Source organism: Oncorhynchus mykiss, chromosome 18, assembly GCF_013265735.2.
Source record: "Oncorhynchus mykiss isolate Arlee chromosome 18, USDA_OmykA_1.1, whole genome shotgun sequence".
NCBI lineage: Eukaryota > Metazoa > Chordata > Actinopteri > Salmoniformes > Salmonidae > Oncorhynchus > Oncorhynchus mykiss.
The window spans coordinates 53,331,503-53,351,779 of record NC_048582.1 but is presented as its reverse complement, the minus strand read 5'-3'; the positions used below and the strand labels follow the sequence as shown (position 1 = coordinate 53,351,779).

The following is a 20,277-nucleotide window of genomic DNA, read 5'->3' as shown; positions in this document are numbered from 1 at the left end:
CATGACCGGTCAAAAGCGGTGGGGGAGGAGTGCCCTTCTCAAAACAAGCAAAAATCTGTGCTGCTTGGAAGTGTTCAACAAGGCAGCATAGTGCGTGGTCTAGAAATATACATCTCTTCTCCATAAAATATGTTTGAATTTTCAAACTAGTTTTGAATGGGAAGTATAGTAATATTGTATTGTATCAAAAGCAATATCACTTTTACATGTGAAAACACATACTCACACATAATCATACTCATTACTCCACACGTACTTAGTTACGTCACTTTTGTTTTGAGCCGACTTTGTTTACCTGGGCACCCAGCTTAATCGAATCCCCTCAGTGTTTGACAGGTTCTAGGGATTTTATTTCACAAGATCTCCTCAAAAGTAGTTATTAGAATTGCTGTTTAGAGTTACTATCTACAGTTGGCGTTTACAGTTGAACTAATCTATTTCATAATGATTAATAGTGGGAGTTTTCAATCAATTGTCAAATCTGAGAGATGCACATACAGTATACCTATGACCACGGGTGCAACTTTGGTTTTAGAAGTGGGGGCAAATATGTATATTGTTTTTTTTCTCCAGTTGTGTTATACTCTAAACATCCGCCCGCTCGGAGAGGTCCGCATGGTCCTAAAGCACACCATTGCCTCGTTTTGTATCCCATTCCAATGATAAACCTGTGGGGGACAAAAATGCAATTTCATAATGTGGGGGACAAAAATGCAATGTCATAATGTGGGGGACAAAAATGCAATTTCATAATGTGTCGTCCCCGTTCCCATCCCCAGTGAAGGTTGCTCCCCTTTGCCTACCTATCCCACATTTTTATTCTAGGTCCGTTATGTCAAATATTTTCTAAATGGATTTCCCCAATGAAACACGGAAGGAGTTATTACGCTGGCTGGGGCTGGCCAGGGCTGAACCGGGAAATTGCTCGTCACCATCGGCGAAAGCAGAGAGGAATGCCCTTCTCAAAATCTGGCTTGGTCATGTTGTCAACAGGGCATCATTGTGCATTGTCCAGAAACATACAAGATCTCTTTTCCATAAAATACATTTTTGAATTTTCAAACTAGTTTTCCTTGGGAAGGCAGATAAAGCCGTTTTTGTCAAAAAACAATCACTTTTGCATGTGAAAACACAGAATCCTACGCATCACTCCACATGCTTTTTTGCGTCACTGTAGTTTTGAGTCGACATCGCAGTCGGCCAGAGCGGGGCACCCGGCTCACGCCCTGGAGGCAGGCAGGTAGGCAGCCTGGTTCCAAAACAAATGCAATCACTTCACCCGGTTTAAACTCCACACACTGGGTAACCCGGGACATATAAACGAATCCCTCATTCCCAACGCTCATCTGCAGCTGACTAACCAGCATCGTTATTGCTCCTGGGTGGAACTTGCCTCTAGCCAATCAATAATCTTTTTACTAGCGGCTGTTATGTTGTTGGGTTTGTTTGGTTTCTTGTGTGCCTGTCTTTGGAAGGAGAGAGCGTGATGCAAACGGGACTATAACGGACCATAACCCTCAGCAGCCGGTTAGCTAGACACGCCGGTAAAACTAAGACATCGGCGAACCAAGAAAAACGATGGTTCTAAAGATTCGAGACCAGGTAGGTTGTGGGCTAATTAGCAACTATCCTAGATAACGTTACTGAAAGAAACGGCTTGTCGTTTAGCTAAGTTAGCCTACATTTGGGTCGTTTGTATAAAGTAAAAACGACTCGAAACTCTTATAATTAGCTAGCTAGCTATATATTTAGCCGAAGTTAAAGCCTGGTAGATATGTAAGTTATATTGCTTTAGCCAACTTATTTTTGCCAGAAAATTAGTTTGTCAAAGCATAGCTACATGGAAAGTCACGACAGATAACTCTCAGCTGGTCAGCAACAGGTGTAAAGTCCAAAATGGGTGTTTGCACGTGAGTGTATCCAAAGGTCCTTGACACTCTATAAGTTGTTTAGTGTACTGCCCACTCACAAGAGCATGCACCCTCTGTCTGCCAATATCCTTCCAATATACACACACTTGCCTTAACACTCCACTTGCCTTAACTCCAGTTCCTAGGGTGTTTTGATTCTTCTGAAATGTGTTTTTAGGAATACACACACCCGTGTCAATTTTAGCATGTAAATCTTGGTGGGGCAAACTCAACAACAACAAAAAATATCGATGCATGCCAGCAAAGCCACAACACTAACGGTGACAAACGGCGCCCACAAACTGTTCGTTAAGGCTTATTTACTGCCTTGTAAAAAAAACAAAGCTGATTTAGCACACTTCAAATCACATTTTATTGGTCACATACACATGGTTAGCAGATGTTTTTGCGAGTGTAGCGAAATGCTTCTGCTTCTAGATCTGAGAGTGCAGCATTATCTAACAGGTAATACCTAACAAATTCCACAACAAAACCTAATACACACAATCTAGTAAAGGAATGGGATAAGAATATATAAAATATGTGGATGAGCAGTGACAGAGCGGCTAAGATGCAATAGATAGTATAGAATAGATAATGTAGGATATAGTATATACACTGCTCAAAAATAAAGGGAACACTAAAATAACACATCCTAGATCTGAATGAATGAAATATTCTTATTATATACTTTTTTCTTTACATAGTTGAATGTGCTGACAAAAAAATCACACAATCATCAATGGAAATCAAATTTATCAACCCATGGAGGTCTGGATTTGGAGTCACACTCAAAATTAAAGTTGAAAACCACACTACAGGCTGATCCAACTTTGATGTAATGTCCTTAAAACAAGTCAAAATGAGGCTCAGTAGTGTGTGTGGCCTCCACGTGCCTGTATGACCTCCCTACAACGCCTCCTTATGAGATGGCGGATGGTCTCCTGAGGGATCTCCTCCCAGAGCTGGACTAAAGCATCTGCCAACTCCTGGACAGTCTGTGGTGCAACGTGGAGTTGGTGGATGGAGCGAGACATGATGTCCCAGATGTGCTCAATTGGATTCCGGTCTGGGGAACGGCGGGCCAGTCCATAGCATCAATGCCTTCCTCTTGCAGGAACTGCTGACACACTCCAGCCACATGAGGTCTAGCATTGTCTTGCATTAGGAGGAACCCAGGGCCAACCGCACCAGCATATGGTCTCACAAGGGGTCTGAGGATCTCATCTCAGGAACCTAATGGCAGTCAGGCTACCTCTGGCGAGCACATGGAGGGCTGTGCGGCCCCCCAAAGAAATGCCACCCCACACCATGACTGACCCACCGCCAAACTGGTCATGCTGGAGGATGTTGCAGGCAGCAGAACGTTCTCCACGGCGTCTCCAGACTCTGTCACGTGTTCAGTGTGAACCTGCTTTCATCTGTGAAGAGCACAGTGCGCCAGTGGTGAATTTGCCAATCTTGGTGTTCTCTGGCAAATGCCAAATGTCCTGCACGGTGTTGGACTGTAAGCACAACTCCCACCTGTGGACGTCGGGCCCTCATACTACCCTCATGGAGTCTGTTTCTGACCGTTTGAGCAGACACATGCACATTTGTGGCCTGCTGGAGGTCATTTTGCAGGGCTCTGGCAGTGCTCCTCCTGCTCCTCCTTGCACAAAGGCGGAGGTAGCGGTCCTGCTGCTGCGTTGCTGCCCTCCTACGGCCTCCTCCACGTCCATGTACTGGCCTTTCTCCTGGTAGTGCCTCCATGCTCAGGACACTACGCTGACAGACACGGCAAACCTTCTTGCCACAGCTCACATCGATGTGCCATCCTGGATGAGCTGCACTACCTGAGCCACTTGTGTGGGTTGTACACTCCGTCTCATGCTACCACTAGAGTGAAAGCACCGCCAGCATTCAAAAGTGACCAAAACATCAGCCAGTAGGCATAGGAACTGAGAAGTGGTCTGGTCACCACCTGCAGAACCACTCCTTTATTGGGGGTGTCTTGCTAATTGCCTATAATTTCCACGTTGTCTATTCCATTTGCACAACAGCATATGAAATGTATTGTCAATCAGTGTTGCTTCCTAAGTGGACAGTTTGATTTCACAGAAGTGTGATTGACTTGGAGTTACATTGTTGTTTAAGTGTTCCCTTTATTATTTTGAGCAGTGTATATATCTCGCATTACTTATGTCATATGTAAACATTCTTAAAGTGGTATTATTAAAGTGCCTAGTGTTCCATTTATTAAAGTGGCCAATGATATCAAGTCTAGGTGGGCAACTGCCTATCTGTGCTAGTGATGGTTGTTTAACAATCTGATGGCCTTGAGATAGAAGCTGTTTTTCAATCTCTGTCCCAGCTTTGATGCACCTGTACTGACCTCGCCTTCTGGATGATAGCGGGGTGAACAGGCAGTAGTTTGAGTGGATATTGTCCTTGATGATCTTTTTTGCCTTCTCATGACATTGGGTGTTGTAGGTGTCCTGGCGGGCAGGTAGTTTGCTCGTAGTTATGTGTTGTGCAGACCTCACTACCCTCTGGAGAGCCCTGCGGTTGTGGGCAGTGCAGTTGCCGTACCAGGTGGTGATACAGCCCTACAAGATGCTCTCGATTGTGCACCTGTAAAAGTTAGAGGGTTTTCAGTGACAAGCCATATTTTTTTCAGCCTCCTGAGGTTGAAGAGGTACTGTTGCGCCTTCTTCACTACACTGTCTGTGTGCATGGACCATTTCAATTTGTCGGTGATATGTCCCCCGAGGAACTTTCCAGCTTCTCCACTGCTGTCCCGTCTATGGATAGACTTGCTTAAACAAATGTGGTTTCTACTGACTATGGCATAAGTGGACAACGAGCGCATAAGAGGCAATCTGTAATTTTGATTATAAACTGGGTGGTTCACGCCCTGAATGCTGATTGACTGAAAGCTGTGGTATATCAGACCGAATACCACTGATATGACAAAACATTTATTTAAAATGCTGTAATTGCGTTGGTAACCAGTTTATAATAGCAATAAGGCTCCTTGGGGGTTTGTGGTATATTGCCAATATACCATGGCTAAGGGCTATATCCAGGCACTCTGTGCTGCGTCATGCTTAAGAACAGCCCTTAGCCATGGTATATTGCCCATATACCCACACCCCCTCGGGCCTTATTGCTTAATTAAGACATTAATGAGCTAGGACGGATGTAGTCAATATAACTATTTGTTCAGCACTTTTGAAATGTACAGCGACAGAATTCAGAACATGGGCCGTTCTTACAGTATTCTCCCAGTACATCAAGTCAGAACCATAGGATAAATAAAGGGGACATATAAACAGACAATGAAAGCTCTTACAATATTCAATGATTACATTTTCCTAAAACAAGCTATAGGCTACATGTGCACCACCAAGTCAGAACAGTAGGCTAAATTGTGAGGGGGAAAGGGAACAATTTATTAGGGTGAGGAACACCCTTACCATGAACAGCTTACCATAAAACATACACAGCATATCATTTTTGCAGCAGCATACAAGACATTTTTGACTCACCTTGATGTACTGTATTCACTTCAACAGGAAGATGGCATGGTGGTCCTTCGTGGGCAAATTTGGTCATCAAACTTTGTCATCAAAGTTTGGCATTCTCTGGATTTATGGTGCTTTCAAGACAACTGGGAACTCTGGGAAATAAACCAGGTTCAATCATGACGTCAGTGATCTTCAGGTTGGAGCTCTAGAAAGAGGCCTGAGTTCCCAACTTGGAATACAGAGTTGGATGACTTATTTTTTTCCCCCCCAGAGTTCCCAATTGTCTTGAACTCACTGAAGTCTGAGATTTCCCAGTTTTATGTATAATTTATCTTCATAAAATGATTTGCCATTAGATTGTCGACTTGATTCATGATGATGACTGCAAGCTTGGTAGCTAAGATTTTGAAAGTATGATGTCGACATGATCAGTCCAATCAAAGCTACGGTAGATATAACGTGATTTCATGTCATTTTATCTGTGGCCAGTGACCTTGAGCCTTCTTGGATGGGCACTTCTAATATAACTCTATGGCAGCACCCAAGGGGCTCCAATTTTCTAGCTCTACCTGTACATTTTGCAGTGACGTAATGTCCCCATGACTGACAGAACACTGAGCCAATCACGGCGCAACTAGAGAACATTACCAATCCCCTGACTCAAATGTACAGTAAATGTAAACAATCATAAATTAACAGTAAACTCACAAGTTTCAAAATAAAATAAACATTACAAATGTGACCGATCGGCTCGATTCGGTCTTATGTAGCAAAATTTGAAATGGTGTTTTTTACATTGGACAAAGGTTGAGACTCTAGAAAATGGTATATCATACACTACGGTTGAGGAACAATGGGAAAGTAATTATGCTTTGAAAGTTGATAGACTTGTAAACCCACTTTTGAGAAAATGGCCCTGGGAATGTTTTGGTAAACCTACTGGAGAGCTCTTTGTCTACATCTATTCAGCATCGTTCACACCCTGTTTAACCTTAGCCCCACCCATCTCTTTAAAGATTCACGTGAGGCCATGTGCTAAACAGAGTGAGTAGTGTACTAAACAACCAAATATTTCAAGACTAAAGGCAGTTGTTGTAGTGACATCATGAACACTCACAACCATGGATGAACGATTCTCCCTCTGTCACGGGTGCCATGGTTTCCCTTAGTTTGAAGATGTATAACACGCCAGAATTTTTCCATCTCCTTAGCTATCATACTCTGCTTCGAGTCTTCTTGGGTATGACGCTATAAGCTTGGCACGTGCAATTGGGGATTTTCTCTCATTCTTCTTTGCAGATCCTCTCAAGTTCTGTCAGGTTGGATGGGGAGCATCGCTGCACAGCTATTTTCAGATCTCTCCAGAGATGTTCGATCGGGTTTAAGTTCAGGCTCTGGCTGGGCCACTCAAGGACATTCAGAGACTTGTCCCGAAGCCACTGCTATGCTGTCCTGTTGGAAGGTGAACCTTCGCCCCAGTCTGAGGTCCTGAGCCCTCTGGAGCAGGTTTTCATCAAGGATCTCTCTGTACTTTACTCTGTTGATCTCTCCTTCGATCCTGACTAGTCTCCCAGTCCCTGTCACTGAAAAACATCTCCACAGCATGATGCTGCCACCACCACACTTCACCGTAGGGATGGAGCCAGGTTTACTCTAGACGTGCATGCCTTTCCAAATACAGACAGGATCTGTGCCTTTCCAAATCATGTCCAATAAATTGAATTTACCACAGGTTGACTCCAAGTTGTAGAAACATCTCAAGAAATAATGTTAATAATAGTTTTTTATTTTTAATACCTTTGCAAAAATGTATAACCTGTATTTGTTTTCTTATTATGGGGTATTGTGTGTTGATTGCTGAGGATTTTTTTTATTTAATCAATTTTAGAATTAAAGCTGAAATGTGTAAAAAAAAAAAAATGTGGAAAAAGTCAAGGGGTCTGAATACTTTCCGAAGGCGCATAGGATTTTCCCAAGGTTGCTGTTCACCCATATCCCCCGATTTTGTTATTGGGTTCAGTCCTTGGTTCCAAATATTGGGGAAGATACCAGAGCTGAGGATGATATTATTGAGTTGAAGTATAGGCAATTGGAATTTGTGGTCTATATATTATATAATTTTATTTAGGATACCATCAACCCCACAGGCCTTTTTGGGTTGGAGGGTTTGTAATTTTTTTTCTGTATTTCATTCAGTGTAGTTGGAGAATCCAGTGGGTTCTGGTAGTCTTTAATAGCTAATTCTAAGTTTTGTAAATTATCATGTTTTTGTTCTTTGTTATAGAGCCAAAAATATCTGAGAAGTGATTTATCCATACATCTCCATTTTGTTTGTTTAGTGTGTTCCAATAACATTGAGCCGATTTCTGACAAGCTTTTCCTTATTTTTTTTCATATTGTATTTCTCTACTGTTTGTGTTGAATTCTTAGTGCCTTCAGAAAGTATTCATACCCCTTGACTTATTCCACATTGTGTGTTATAGCCTGATTTCAAATTGGATGAAATAGATTTTTATCACCCATATACACACACTACACCATATTGACAAAGTGAAAACATGTTTTTAGAAATGTATTCACACCCCTTTGCTATGACACTCCTCACTCCAAATTGAGCTCAGGTGCGTCCAATTATTTTTGTTATCATCCTTGCTGTCACTACAATTTCATTGGAGTCCACCTGTGGCCAATTCAATTGTTTGGACATGATTTAGGTCCCACAGTTGACAGTGCATGTCAGCAGAATCTATACCATGAAGTCCAAGGAACTGTCTGTAGATTTCTGAGATACAATTGTGATGAGGCATATATCTGGGGAAGGTTATAAAACTATTTCTAGAGTGGAACTACCCAGACTCTGTCTAAAGCTTGCCGTCCGAACAAACTGAGCAACCGGGCAAGAAGGACCTTAGTCAAGTTGATGACCAAAAACCCAATGACCACTCTGACAGAAATATAGAGATCCTTGGCGGAGATGGGAGAACCTGTCAGAAGAACAACAGTCTCTACAGCACTTCACCAATCTGGGCTTTCTGGGAGTGGCCAGATGGAATCCAGTGCTGAGACAGAGGCACATGACATCACGCCTGGAGTTTGCAACAAAGAAAGGCATGGGAAAGACTGGTGATAAAGCAAAAGATTCTATGGTTTGATGAGATAAAAATGTAACGCTTTGGCCTGAATAAAAAACACAATGTCTGGAGAGAAGCAGGCACAGCTCATCACCCGTCTAACACCATCCCTACCGTGAAGTATGGTAGTGGCAGCATCATGCTATTGTGATTATTTTCAGCGGCAGGGACTGGGAGACTGGTAAGGATAGACGGAACAATGAATGGGGCAAATCCTTGATTAGAACCTGCTTCAGAGTGCAAACAACCTGGGAGACTGGAATGTAAAATTTTTGCCAAAGGTTAATGACCCCCAAACATACACCCAAAGCAATACTGTGAATGTCTTCAGAACAAGGATGTGAAAGTCCTTCAGTGGCCCAGCTAAAGCCCAGACTTAAATCTGTGGAAAGACTTGAAAATGGCTGTTTACCGCTGTTCTCCATCTAACCTAACCCCCCTAGAATTTGATGTCCGCGCCCCTGCGGAAATTGAGTTAGCATAATCAGAAAATCCCCATAAAAATATATTAGTTTAAGCTAGAGATCTGATGCGTCTCAATCCGCAGATGTCGCACTTCGGCATCTACGGTAAAAGGTGTCGGAGCTAGAACGGTGTTTGTCAGACCATGAGACATCCCGAAAATCGGTCTTCTGTCTGTAGCGTCCGAACGGTTTGGCCTACAAACTATACTGAACAAAAATACAAACACTATGTAAAGTGTTGGTCCCATGTTTCATGAGCTGAAATAAAAGATCCTAGAAATGTTCCGTGTGCACAAAAAGCTTATTTCTCTCAAATGCACAAATTTGTATTTCATCCCTGTTAGTGAGCAGTTCTCCTTTGCCAAAATAATCCATCCACCTGACAGGTATGGCAAATGAAGAAGCTGATTGAACAGCATGATCATTACACAGGTGCACATTGTGCTGAGGACAATAAAAGGCCACTCTAAAAGTGCAGTTTTGTCACACAACACAATGCCACAGATGTCTCAAGTTTTGAGGGATTGTGCAATTAGCATGATGACTACAGCAATGTCCTACAGAGCTGTTGTCAGAGAATTTAAGCCGCCTCCAACATAAAGTTGCCAGTATGTTCAACCGGCCTCGTGTATGGCGTTGTGTCAACGTTGTGAACAGAGTGCCCGACGGGGGCGGTGGGGTTATGGTATGGGCAGGCATAAACTATGGAAAACGAACACAATTGCATTTTATCGATGGCAATTTGAATGCACAGATACCGTGACAAGATCCTGAGGGCCATTGTCGTGCCATTCATCCTCATCACAGCAACATGTCTCAAGGATATGTACACAATTCATGGAAGCTGAAAATGTCCCAATTATTCCATGGGCTGCATACTCACCTGACATGTCACGCATTGAGCATGTTTGGGATGCTTTGGATCGACGTGTACGACTGCGTGTTCCAGTTCCCGCCAACTTCACACAGCTGTTGAAGAGGAGTGGGACAACATTCCACAGGCCACAATAAACAGTTGTATCGCGCAGCATGACGTAAATGGAGGTCACACCAGGAACTGGTTTTATTTTTTTTTTAAGGTAACTGTGACCAACGATGTTTAACAGTATAACTTTAAACCGTCCCCTCGCCCATACCCGGGCGCGAACCAGGGACCCTCTGCACACATTAACAACAGTCACCCACGAAGCACCGTTACCCATCGCTCCACAAAAGCCGCGGCCCTACTTCAAGGTCTCGGACCAAGTGACGTCACCGATTGAAACGCTATTTAGCGCGCACCACCACTAACTAGCTAGCCATTTCACATCCGTTTACTGTATTCCCAGTCTTGTGAAATCCATAGATTAGGGCCTAATGCATTTTAAACTGACTGATTTCCTTATATGAATCATTGAAATTGTTTAATGTTGTGTTTATATTTTTGTTCAGTATATTATGACCCCTCTATTGAAAGATGAGACTCTCACGAACACAATGGTCGTCTCCGTTTTGCTCCAAGACCCCACACACACACACACAACCGTCTTGGGACTTGTCTGAATTTGGTACAGCTGATCTGCCAACTTTTGTCTGTAGTGTCCGACCAGTTTGGGGTACACACTAATATGACCCCTCTCTCTCGAGCACGCACATATTTTTCTCTATGATTCTCACAAGACTCATCTGAAGGTCCCCAGGTACCAGTTGAAAAAATGAATGGAAGTACAGTGAATCTTTTGAAACTGTTTAGTGCCAAAAACAAGGGGTTAAATACTTGTCAAAAAGATAATAAAAGTGAAAAATCCTGATCTTAGTGCATTCGGAAAGTATTCACATCCTTTCCCCTTTTCCACATTTGGTTACGTTACAGCCTTATTCTAAAATTGATTAAATGTATATTGATGAGGACCAATCTACGCACAATACTCCATAATGACAAAAAAAAACAGGTTTTGGGATATATTTTTCTTCACATTTTTTTAAAAGAATATATAAGTATTTAGATCATTTGCTATGAGACTCGAAATTGAGCTCATTTGCATCCTGTTTCCATTGATTGTCCTTGAGATATTTCTACAACTTGATTGGAGTCCAACTGTGGTAAATTCAGTTGATTGGACATGATTTGGAAAGGCGCACACACGTCAGTATGTATAAGATCCCACAGTTGACAGTGCATGTCACAGCAAAAACCAAGCCATGAGGTCGAAGGAATTATACGTAGAGCTCCAAGACCTGATTGTGTCGAGGCATAGATCTGGGGAAGGGTACCAAAAAATGTCTCCATTATTGAAGGTCCCCAAGAACACCATCATTCTTAAATGGAAGAAGTTTGGAACTACCAAGAATCTTCCTAGACCTGGCCGCCTGGCAAAATTGAGCAATCGGTGGAGAAGGGCCTTGGTCAGGGAGTGGACCAAGAACCCAATGGTCACTCTGACAGAGCTCCAGAGTTCCTCTGTGGAGACGGGAGAACCTTCCAGAAGGACAATCATCTCTGCAGCACTCCACCAATAAGGCCTTTATGGTAGAGTAGCCAGACAGAAGACACTCTTAAGTAAAAGGCATGTGACAGCCCGCTTGGAGTTTGCTAAAGGACTCTCAGAACATGAGAAACAAGATTCTCTGGTCTGATGAAACCAAGATTGAACTCTTCTGCCTGAATGCCAAGCGTCACTTCTGGAGGACACCTGGCACCATCCCTACGGTGAAGCGTGGTGGTGACAGCATCATGCGCTGGGGATGTTTTTCAGCAGCAGGGACTGGGAGACTAGTCAGGATCAAGGAAAAGATGAACGGAGCAAAGCACAGAGTGATTCTTGATGAGAACCTGCTCCAGAGCCCTCAGGACCTCAGACTGGGACTCATCCCACACCCACTCAATTGGGTTGAGATCCCACACCCACTCAATTGGGTTGAGGTCCTACACCCACTCAATTGGGTTGAGGTCCCACACCCACTCAATTGGGTTGAGGTCAGGTGATTGTGGAGGCCAGGATGCAGCACACCATCACTCTCCTTCTTTGTCAAATAGCCCTTACACAGCCTGGAGGTGTGTTGGGTCATTGTCCTGTTGAAAAACAAATGATAGTCTCACTAAGCACATATCAGATTGGATGGCGTGTCGCTGCAGAATGCTGTGGTAGCCATACTGGTTAAGTGTGCCTTGAATTCTAAATAAATCACTGCCAGTGTCACCAGCAAAGCACCATCACAATTCCTCCTCCATGCTTCACGATGGGAACCACACATGTGGAGATCGTACATTCACCTCCTCTGTGTCTTACAAAGACACTGCAGTTGGAACCAAAAATCCTAAATTTGTTATTGTCCATTGCTTGTGTTTCTTGGCCCAAGCAAGTCTCTTTACAGCAATTCAACCTTGAAAGCCTGATTCATGCGGTCTCGTCTGAACAGTTGATCTTGAGGTGTCTGTTAATTGAACTCTGTGAAGCATTTATTTGGGCTGCAATTTCTGAGGCTGGTAACTCTATTAAACTTATCTTCTGCAGCAGAGGTAACTCTGGGTCTTCCATGTCCTGAGGCGGTCCTCATGAGAGCCAGTTTCATCATAGCGCTTGATGGTTTTTGCGACTGCACTTGAAGAAACTTTCAAAGTTCTTGAAATGTTCTGGATTGACTGACCTTCATGTCTTAAAGTAATGATGGACTGTTGTTTCTCTTTTCTTATTTGGGCTGTTCTTTCCATAATATGGACTTGGTCTTTTACCAAGGAGGGTTGTCTTCTGTATACCAACCCTACCTTGTCACAAAACTGATTGGCTCAAATGCATTAAGAAGGAAAGAAATTCCACAAATTAACTTTTAACAAGGCACACCTGTAAATTGAAATGCATTCTAGGTGACTACCTCATGAATCTGGTTGAGAGAATGCCAGGAGTGTGCAAAGCTGTCATCAAGGCAAAGGGTGGCTACTTTTAAGAATCTCACATATAAAATATATTTAGATTTGTTAAACACTTTTTCGTTACGACATGATTCCATGTGTTATTTCATAGTGTTGATGTCTTCACTATTATTCTACAGTGTAGAACATAGTAAATAAATAAATGAATAAACCCTGGAATGAGTAGGTGAAACAACTTTTGACTGGTACTGTATATATTTATTTCCTGGTCGTTTTTATACTGTATCTCTCTGATATAGGACAGACACTTCAGAACAAACTTCCTTTTCAATTTTTTTGGGGGGGTCCTATCTGCTGTTCCATGTAGTGAATATTTTATTCAATGCATTTGTATGGGCTAATAGTTGTAAGGCCCCCAAAAAGTTGAGGGGTATGAATACTTTTGAAGGCACTGTAGATCCTCTAGATGGCGTCTGGTAGCTCAACATCCTCCCCGTGTGTGTGTGTGTGTGGACAGATGACCTTTATTACGAACACAGAGCAGGAACAATATATCTAATAACTCATGGCCTTTCTGACTTCCCATCCATCCATATTCCAAAACATAAGTTTGTCAGTTTTCAAGCCTCAGAAGCGGAAACCCAAATTGCATTGATTGATGGACTGTGTGTGGATGTGTTCACATGAGGCTGGAGCTGGTTGTTCCTATGTTACTGAATACCAATACTTACCTGTTGCTGTGGGTGTGTAGGCCTTGGGTGTGTTTGGGTATGTGTGAGCATCCGTGTGTGAATGAGTCTTACATTACAAACACACACAGTCCTGTGAGCAGGGTTAGAGAAAAGATCAGGGTTAACATGCCTGTTCTCTCTCACACACATCTCTTTACCTACCCATTCACACCTCTCTTTGCTATGACAATCCAAATTGGGCTCCGATGCATCCTATTTCTTTTGATCATCCGTGAGATGTTGCTATATGTCAGTACACCCTTATGGGACAATGTTTCCCAGAATAGACATGTTCTGTGGTTCTTCTAACTGGTGCTGTTTTTCTGCAAACAGCCCAAATCTGGTGCTGGTAGCCCCTCCGATGTCTATACCATAGAGACAGACTGGTCATATGATTTAGATCTGCTCTATTGCAGGTCTTCCAACACACACACACACACACACACAAAGCAAAGTGGGAGAATGCATGCACACACACTGATTTAATGGGGTTTTGTGGCTAGACTAGAATGCTCCTCTAGGCTCTCAGGCTCTGCCTCCCATATGAAAACAGTTACAATAGACACACACACTGCTCTAGTTGTCTTGCCAGTTTGTTCCAGTTTTTATAATGAGGGAATAGGGGAAGCTCAGCCACCAATGCACCAATGGGGTTACTGGCATACACACACACACACACACACACTTCTCTTTAAGTTCTGTGAGAGGAATAAAGCCTCTCTTCTCCTAATGGAGAACACAGCAGAGCCTTTGTGCCCGAATAAAAACACAGACCAGTACAAACCAGTACAGACCACTACAGACCAGCAGTACAGAAACTATGGACCAGACCAGTGCGGACATAATTACAGACCAGTTACATAGACCCCAGCAAGGTGTCCACCATAGACACCATTAAGGACCAGTGCAGACCACTATAAAACAGTACAGACCACTATAGAACAATATAGATCCAGGATGTGACCTTTTTGTCAGTGCTTGTCTGTCTGGACTGAGAACAGGAGGATAACTGACTGACTGCTGAGCTACCTACCTACCTACCTACTGCTAGCTGTCCCCTCGCTCTCCCTCTCCCCTCCCCCTTTCACCACACCCCATCCCCTTTTTCTCTCCATCTCTCGCCTCCTCCCCCTTCTCTCTCTCTCTCACCCCCTTCTCTTTCTCATCTCTCTCTCTCTCTCTCTCTCTCTCTCTCTCTCTCTCTCTCTCTCTCTCTCTATGAAAGCGCTGGTTTCAGCAGCTTTCTGAATAGAGCAACAAATACACACAGCTCCGGCTCACAGCATTGTCCTCACTAATCATAGGGCCTCTGTGTGTATGTGTGTGTTTGGCTACAGCAGCACAGGCGGCAGTGGTATATGTAGCTTCCTGTGTGCTAGCCAGTCAGATCAGTCTGCCGCATGCCGCTGCTGCCATTATACTGAGGAATCCCTAGCCACTGTGGGTCGAGAGAGAGAGAGAGAGAGAGAGCGCGTGCGTGAGGGAGAGGGAGCTGCCAGACTGCTGTAGCTCGGTAACAGTGGAGGACATCAAGAGGACAGAGCTGCTTTCAGCTTGGATTATATTATACCCCAGGAGCTGCACTGTTACAGTGGGGGGGCTGGTGTGTGGAGAGGGGGTACGGTGTGTTATTAAGAGAACGAGGACAGTTGGAACTACAGAGCCGTGTGTATATGTGAGCGGTACAATGTGTGTGTCTGTATAAGGGGGGTACGTTGTATGTGTGTGTTCACGATGCGGTCGGAGCGTGCGAGCCGTGTGTGTATCGTGGTGCTGGAGGAGGAGGAGGAGGATGAACATTCCTCTCCTCCTCGTCCCTCTCCTCCTCACCCCTCTCCCCTCCTTCACCCCAAACCCTCTCCGGACCGCAAGTCCCATCATGCCGTATGTCGCAGATCTCAGGAAGACAAGGTGAGACTGAGGGACCACCTCCGCTGTTTTGGTTGCCTGTGGATTAGCCTAACGTTTTTGCCAGGGTTAGAGATGCACTTAGCTTGTGAGTGTTTTGAATAGAATAATTGTCCTCGAGAGAGAATCTGTCATGCACAATTTAAATAGCACCGGCAAAACAATACAGATGTGTATACTGCACAGCACACACAATATAAGGTTGCATGTTGCTAATAGTGAACTATGCACCAAGCCTTTAGCTAGTGTTTGGTTATGGCTAGCGTAATGATGTTTCAAACATCCTCACTTGTAGTGATAAGGAAGATACTGGCTGCCAGTAGCAGATTTACATTTGTAGTTTTGATATAGGCTTAACATTTTGCATAGTCCTCTGCATAATGAACTACATTTGTTAAAAGAGACCCAACCAATGTGGCTGCAGATCCGGTATGGAATTTTAGATAAGAGGGTAGAACATGCCACTAACGATTTCTCGGACACAGATGAAGCCTAGTCCTGGGCTAAAAAGCTATTTAAATGGGGACTCCATTGACTAGCCCATATAGCTTTAGATGGGAAGTTGGAGAATTGCCTATAAGAGAGAAGAATAGGAGTGTTGTTGGTTCTTGTCTTGTAGTCAGTCAGTGTCATAATTAGAATGGCCTGTACAGACAGATACTAACATGTCTCACTGTTATATTGTTATTTATAGCCAGAAAATGATAGCTATGCTTTGAATTAAATAACCCCATGTTAAACATTGGTGATACCTGCCGTGTGTCAGTATCAGGCATCACCATGCTCTCCCACACCTGCAAAAGGAGGGAGTGAGAGATGAATGGATGGAGGAGATTCATTCACCCTTTCTCTCTCTCAATAAGGACTCCTCAGACAGAAGCCTTCGTTCCTCTTTTACACTCCTTCTCTCCTCAGACCAGCTGGTGTTTAACAGACCAGGTGGCCAGGTTGTGTTTTAACCCCTCACAGCCTGGCTGGCTTTCTGTTGCAGACACACAAGTGGCAAACAGAGTGATACGGCTAATGTGTGTGTGGAGGGGGGGGACCACAGAGAGTGCGTGTCAGGCACGTGTGTGTGTTTGTGAGTGAATTCTTTTGGGCTTTGCAGCTGCCAGTGTCATAAAAGTGACCCCCTTCCCGTATACACTGACCGACCCCTCCCCCCGCCTGTACTTCTGCTATGCCAGACACCTGAGAAGAGGGGGAGGTTTAGTGGGGGGTGCTGACTGGCAGAGTTGGTTTTAGGATCAGAATGGATTGAGGGGGTTTATAGAAAAACATGGGGACTGTGGTCCAGTATGCTGTTTGATACACACAAACTCACTACTGTAGCCCAGAATGAAGCTGCTGTAGGGCAATTCCACTGTACCGAAATGATGCTTTGTCTAAAAGTTAACTTTAAAATGTATTCCAAACCAAAAACATTGATTTCAAAGTTTAACAAACCATACAACTCCATGAACAAGGACTACTTTGAACAATTTACACAGAAAATTTAACAAAAACACATTTACTGGAAGAACTGTGCAGATGCAAAATTTGGTAACAAAATTAGGGTAATGTCCCTCAGTTTATGCGACCAGGTTTGCCAAAAACTCTGCTCCGAATTGAAATGAAAAGATACAGTGCCTTCAGAAAGTGTTCATACCACTTGACGTATTCCATATTTTTTTGTTACAAGCTGAATTCAAAATGGATTACATTAAAAAAATCTCACAATGCCTCATAATGAAAAGGTGAAAACATGTTTTTAGAACATTTTGCAAATGTATTGAAAATTAAATACAGAGTTATCTAATTTACATAAGTATTCACATCCCTGAGTCAGTAAATGTTAGAATAACATTTGGCAGCAATTTACAGCTGTAAGTCTCTAAAAGCTTTGAAGACCTGGGTTGTACAATATTTGTACATTATTCTTTAAAAAATTGCTCAACCGCTATCAAGTTGGTTGTTGATCATCGCTAGACAGCCATTTTCAAGTCTTGCCATAGATTTTCAAGGCGATTTTTAAGTCAACTGTAACTAGGCCACTCAGGAACGTTAAATGTCATCTTTGTAAGCATCTCCAGTGTATATTTGGCTTTGTGTTTTAGTTTATTGTCTTGCTGAAAGGTGAATTTGTCTCCGTGTCTGTTGGAAAGCAGGCTGAACCAGGTTTTTCTCTAGGATTTTGCCTGCATTTAGCTCTATTCCGTTTCTTTTTATCCCAAAAACTCCCTAGTCCTTGCTTATGAGAAGCATACCCATAGCATTATGCAAGCCACCGCCATGCTTGAATACCAGTCAAAAGATTAGACACACCTACTCATTTAAGGGTTTTTCTTTATTTTTACTATTTTCTACATTGTAGAATAATAGTGAAGACATCAAAACCATGAAATAACACATATAAATCAAAATATATTTGAGATTCTTCAAAGTAGCTACCCTTTGCCTTGATGACAGCTTTGCACACTCTTGGCATTCTCTTGGCATTCTCTCAACCAGCTTCGTGAGGAATACTTTTCCAACAGTCTTGAAGGAGTTCCCACACATGCTGAGCACTTGTTGGCTGCTTTTCCTTCACTCTGCAGTCCAACTCATCCCAAACCATCTCAATTGGGTTGAGGTCGGGTGATAGTGGAAGTCAGGTCATCTGATGCACCACTCCTTCTTGGTCAAATAGTCCTTACACAGCCTGGAGGTGTGTTTTTGGGGTCATTGTCCTGTTGAAAAACACATGTTAGTCCCACTAAGCCCAAATCAGATTGAATAGCGTGTCGCTGCAGAATGCTGTGGTTTTTGCCTTGAATTCTAAATAAATCACTGATAGTGTCACCAGTAAAGCACCATCACACCACCACCTCCATGCTTCACGGTGGGAACCACACATGCGGAGATCATCCGTTCACCTACTCTGCATCTCACAAAGCCACTGCAGTTGGAACCAAAAATCTCCTCAAATTTGGACTCATCAGACCAGATGACAGATTTCCACCGGTCTAATTTTTATTTTATTTATTTTATTTTACCTTTATTTAACCAGGTAGGCAAGTTGAGAACAAGTTCTCATTTACAATTGCGACCTGGCCAAGATAAAGCAAAGCAGTTCGACAGATACAACAACACAGAGTTACACATGGAGTAAAACAAACATACAGTCAGTAATAAAGTATAAACAAGTCTATATACAATGTGAGCAAATGAGGTGAGAAGGAAGGTAAAGGCAAAAAGGGCCTTGGTGGCAAGGTAAATACAATATAGCAAGTAAAACACTGGAATGGTAGTTTTGCAATGGAAGAATGTGCAAAGTAGAAATAAAAATAATGGGGTGCAAAGGAGCAAAATAAATAAATTAATTAAATACAGTTGGGAAAGAGGTAGTTGATAGGGCTAAATTATAGGTGGGCTATGTACAGGTGCAGTAATCTGTGAGCTGCTCTGACAGTTGGTGCTTAAAGCTAGTGAGGGAGATAAGTGTTTCCAGTTTCAGAGATTTTTGTAGTTCGTTCCAGTCATTGGCAGCAGAGAACTGGAAAGAGAGGCGGCCAAAGAAAGAATTGGTTTTGGGGGTGACTAGAGAGATATACCTGCTGGAGCGTGTGCTACAGGTGGGAGATGCTATGGTGACCAGCGAGCTGAGATAAGGGGGGACTTTACCTAGCAGGGTCTTGTAGATGACATGGAGCCAGTGGGTTTGGCGACGAGTATGAAGCGAGGGCCAGCCAACGAGAGCGTACAGGTCGCAATGGTGGGTAGTATATGGGGCTTTGGTGACAAAACGGATTGCACTGTGATAGACTGCATCCAATTTGTTGAGTAGGGTATTGGAGGCTATTTTGTAAATTACATCGCCAAAGTCGAGGATTGGTAGGATGGTCAGTTTTACAAGGGTATGTTTGGCAGCATGAGTGAAGGATGCTTTGTTGCGAAATAGGAAGCCAATTCTAGATTTAACTTTGGATTGGAGATGTTTGATATGGGTCTGGAAGGAGAGTTTACAGTCTAACCAGACACCTAAGTATTTGTAGTTGTCCACGTATTCTAAGTCAGAGCCGTCCAGAGTAGTGATGTTGGACAGGCGGGTAGGTGCAGGTAGCGATCGGTTGAAGAGCATGCATTTAGTTTTACTTGTATTTAAGAGCAATTGGAGGCCACGGAAGGAGAGTTGTATGGCATTGAAGCTTGCCTGGAGGGTTGTTAACACAGTGTCCAAAGAAGGGCCGGAAGTATACAGAATGGTGTCGTCTGCGTAGAGGTGGATCAGAGACTCACCAGCAGCAAGAGCGACCTCATTGATGTATACAGAGAAGAGAGTCGGTCCAAGAATTGAACCCTGTGGCACCCCCATAGAGACTGCCAGAGGTCCGGACAACAGACCCTCCGATTTGACACACTGAACTCTATCAGAGAAGTAGTTGGTGAACCAGGCGAGGCAATCATTTGAGAAACCAACCACCTAATGTCCATTGCTTGTGTCTCTTGGCCCAAGCAAGTCTCTTCTTCTTATTGGTGTCCTTTTAGTTGTGGTTTCTTTGCATCAATTCAACCATGAAGGCCTAATTCACGCAGTCTCCTCTAAACAGTTGATGTTGTGTCAGTTACTTGAACTCCGTGAAACATTTATTTGGCCTGTAAGGTGCAGTAAACTCTAATGAAGGTATCTTCTGCAGCAGAGGTAGCTCTGGGTCTTCCTTTCCTGTGGTGGTCCTCATGTGAGCCAGTTTCATCATAGCGCTTGATGGTTTTTGCGACTGCACTTGAAAACATTAAGTTCTTGAAATGTTCTGAA

At 43.3% G+C, this 20,277-nt stretch overlaps 1 protein-coding gene across 4 annotated transcripts in view; it reads left to right on the top strand.

The window, feature by feature from the left end:
• The first annotated feature begins 1,332 nt into the window (after nucleotides 1-1,332).
• Nucleotides 1,333-20,277, top strand: part of LOC110496518 (serine/threonine-protein phosphatase 6 regulatory ankyrin repeat subunit A) — a 58,035-nt gene continuing 39,090 nt past the window's right edge. The window contains exon 1 of one of the 4 annotated variants that reach the window (XM_036953241.1): nucleotides 1,333-1,602. In XM_036953241.1, the coding sequence (XP_036809136.1) occupies nucleotides 1,579-1,602 (24 nt within the window). In that variant the 5' untranslated portion in view covers nucleotides 1,333-1,578. Of the gene's footprint in view, nucleotides 1,603-14,928; nucleotides 15,507-20,277 lie in introns of those variants that run through there. The other 3 variants (XM_036953240.1, XR_005037511.1, XM_036953239.1) reach the window with 3 other exon arrangements.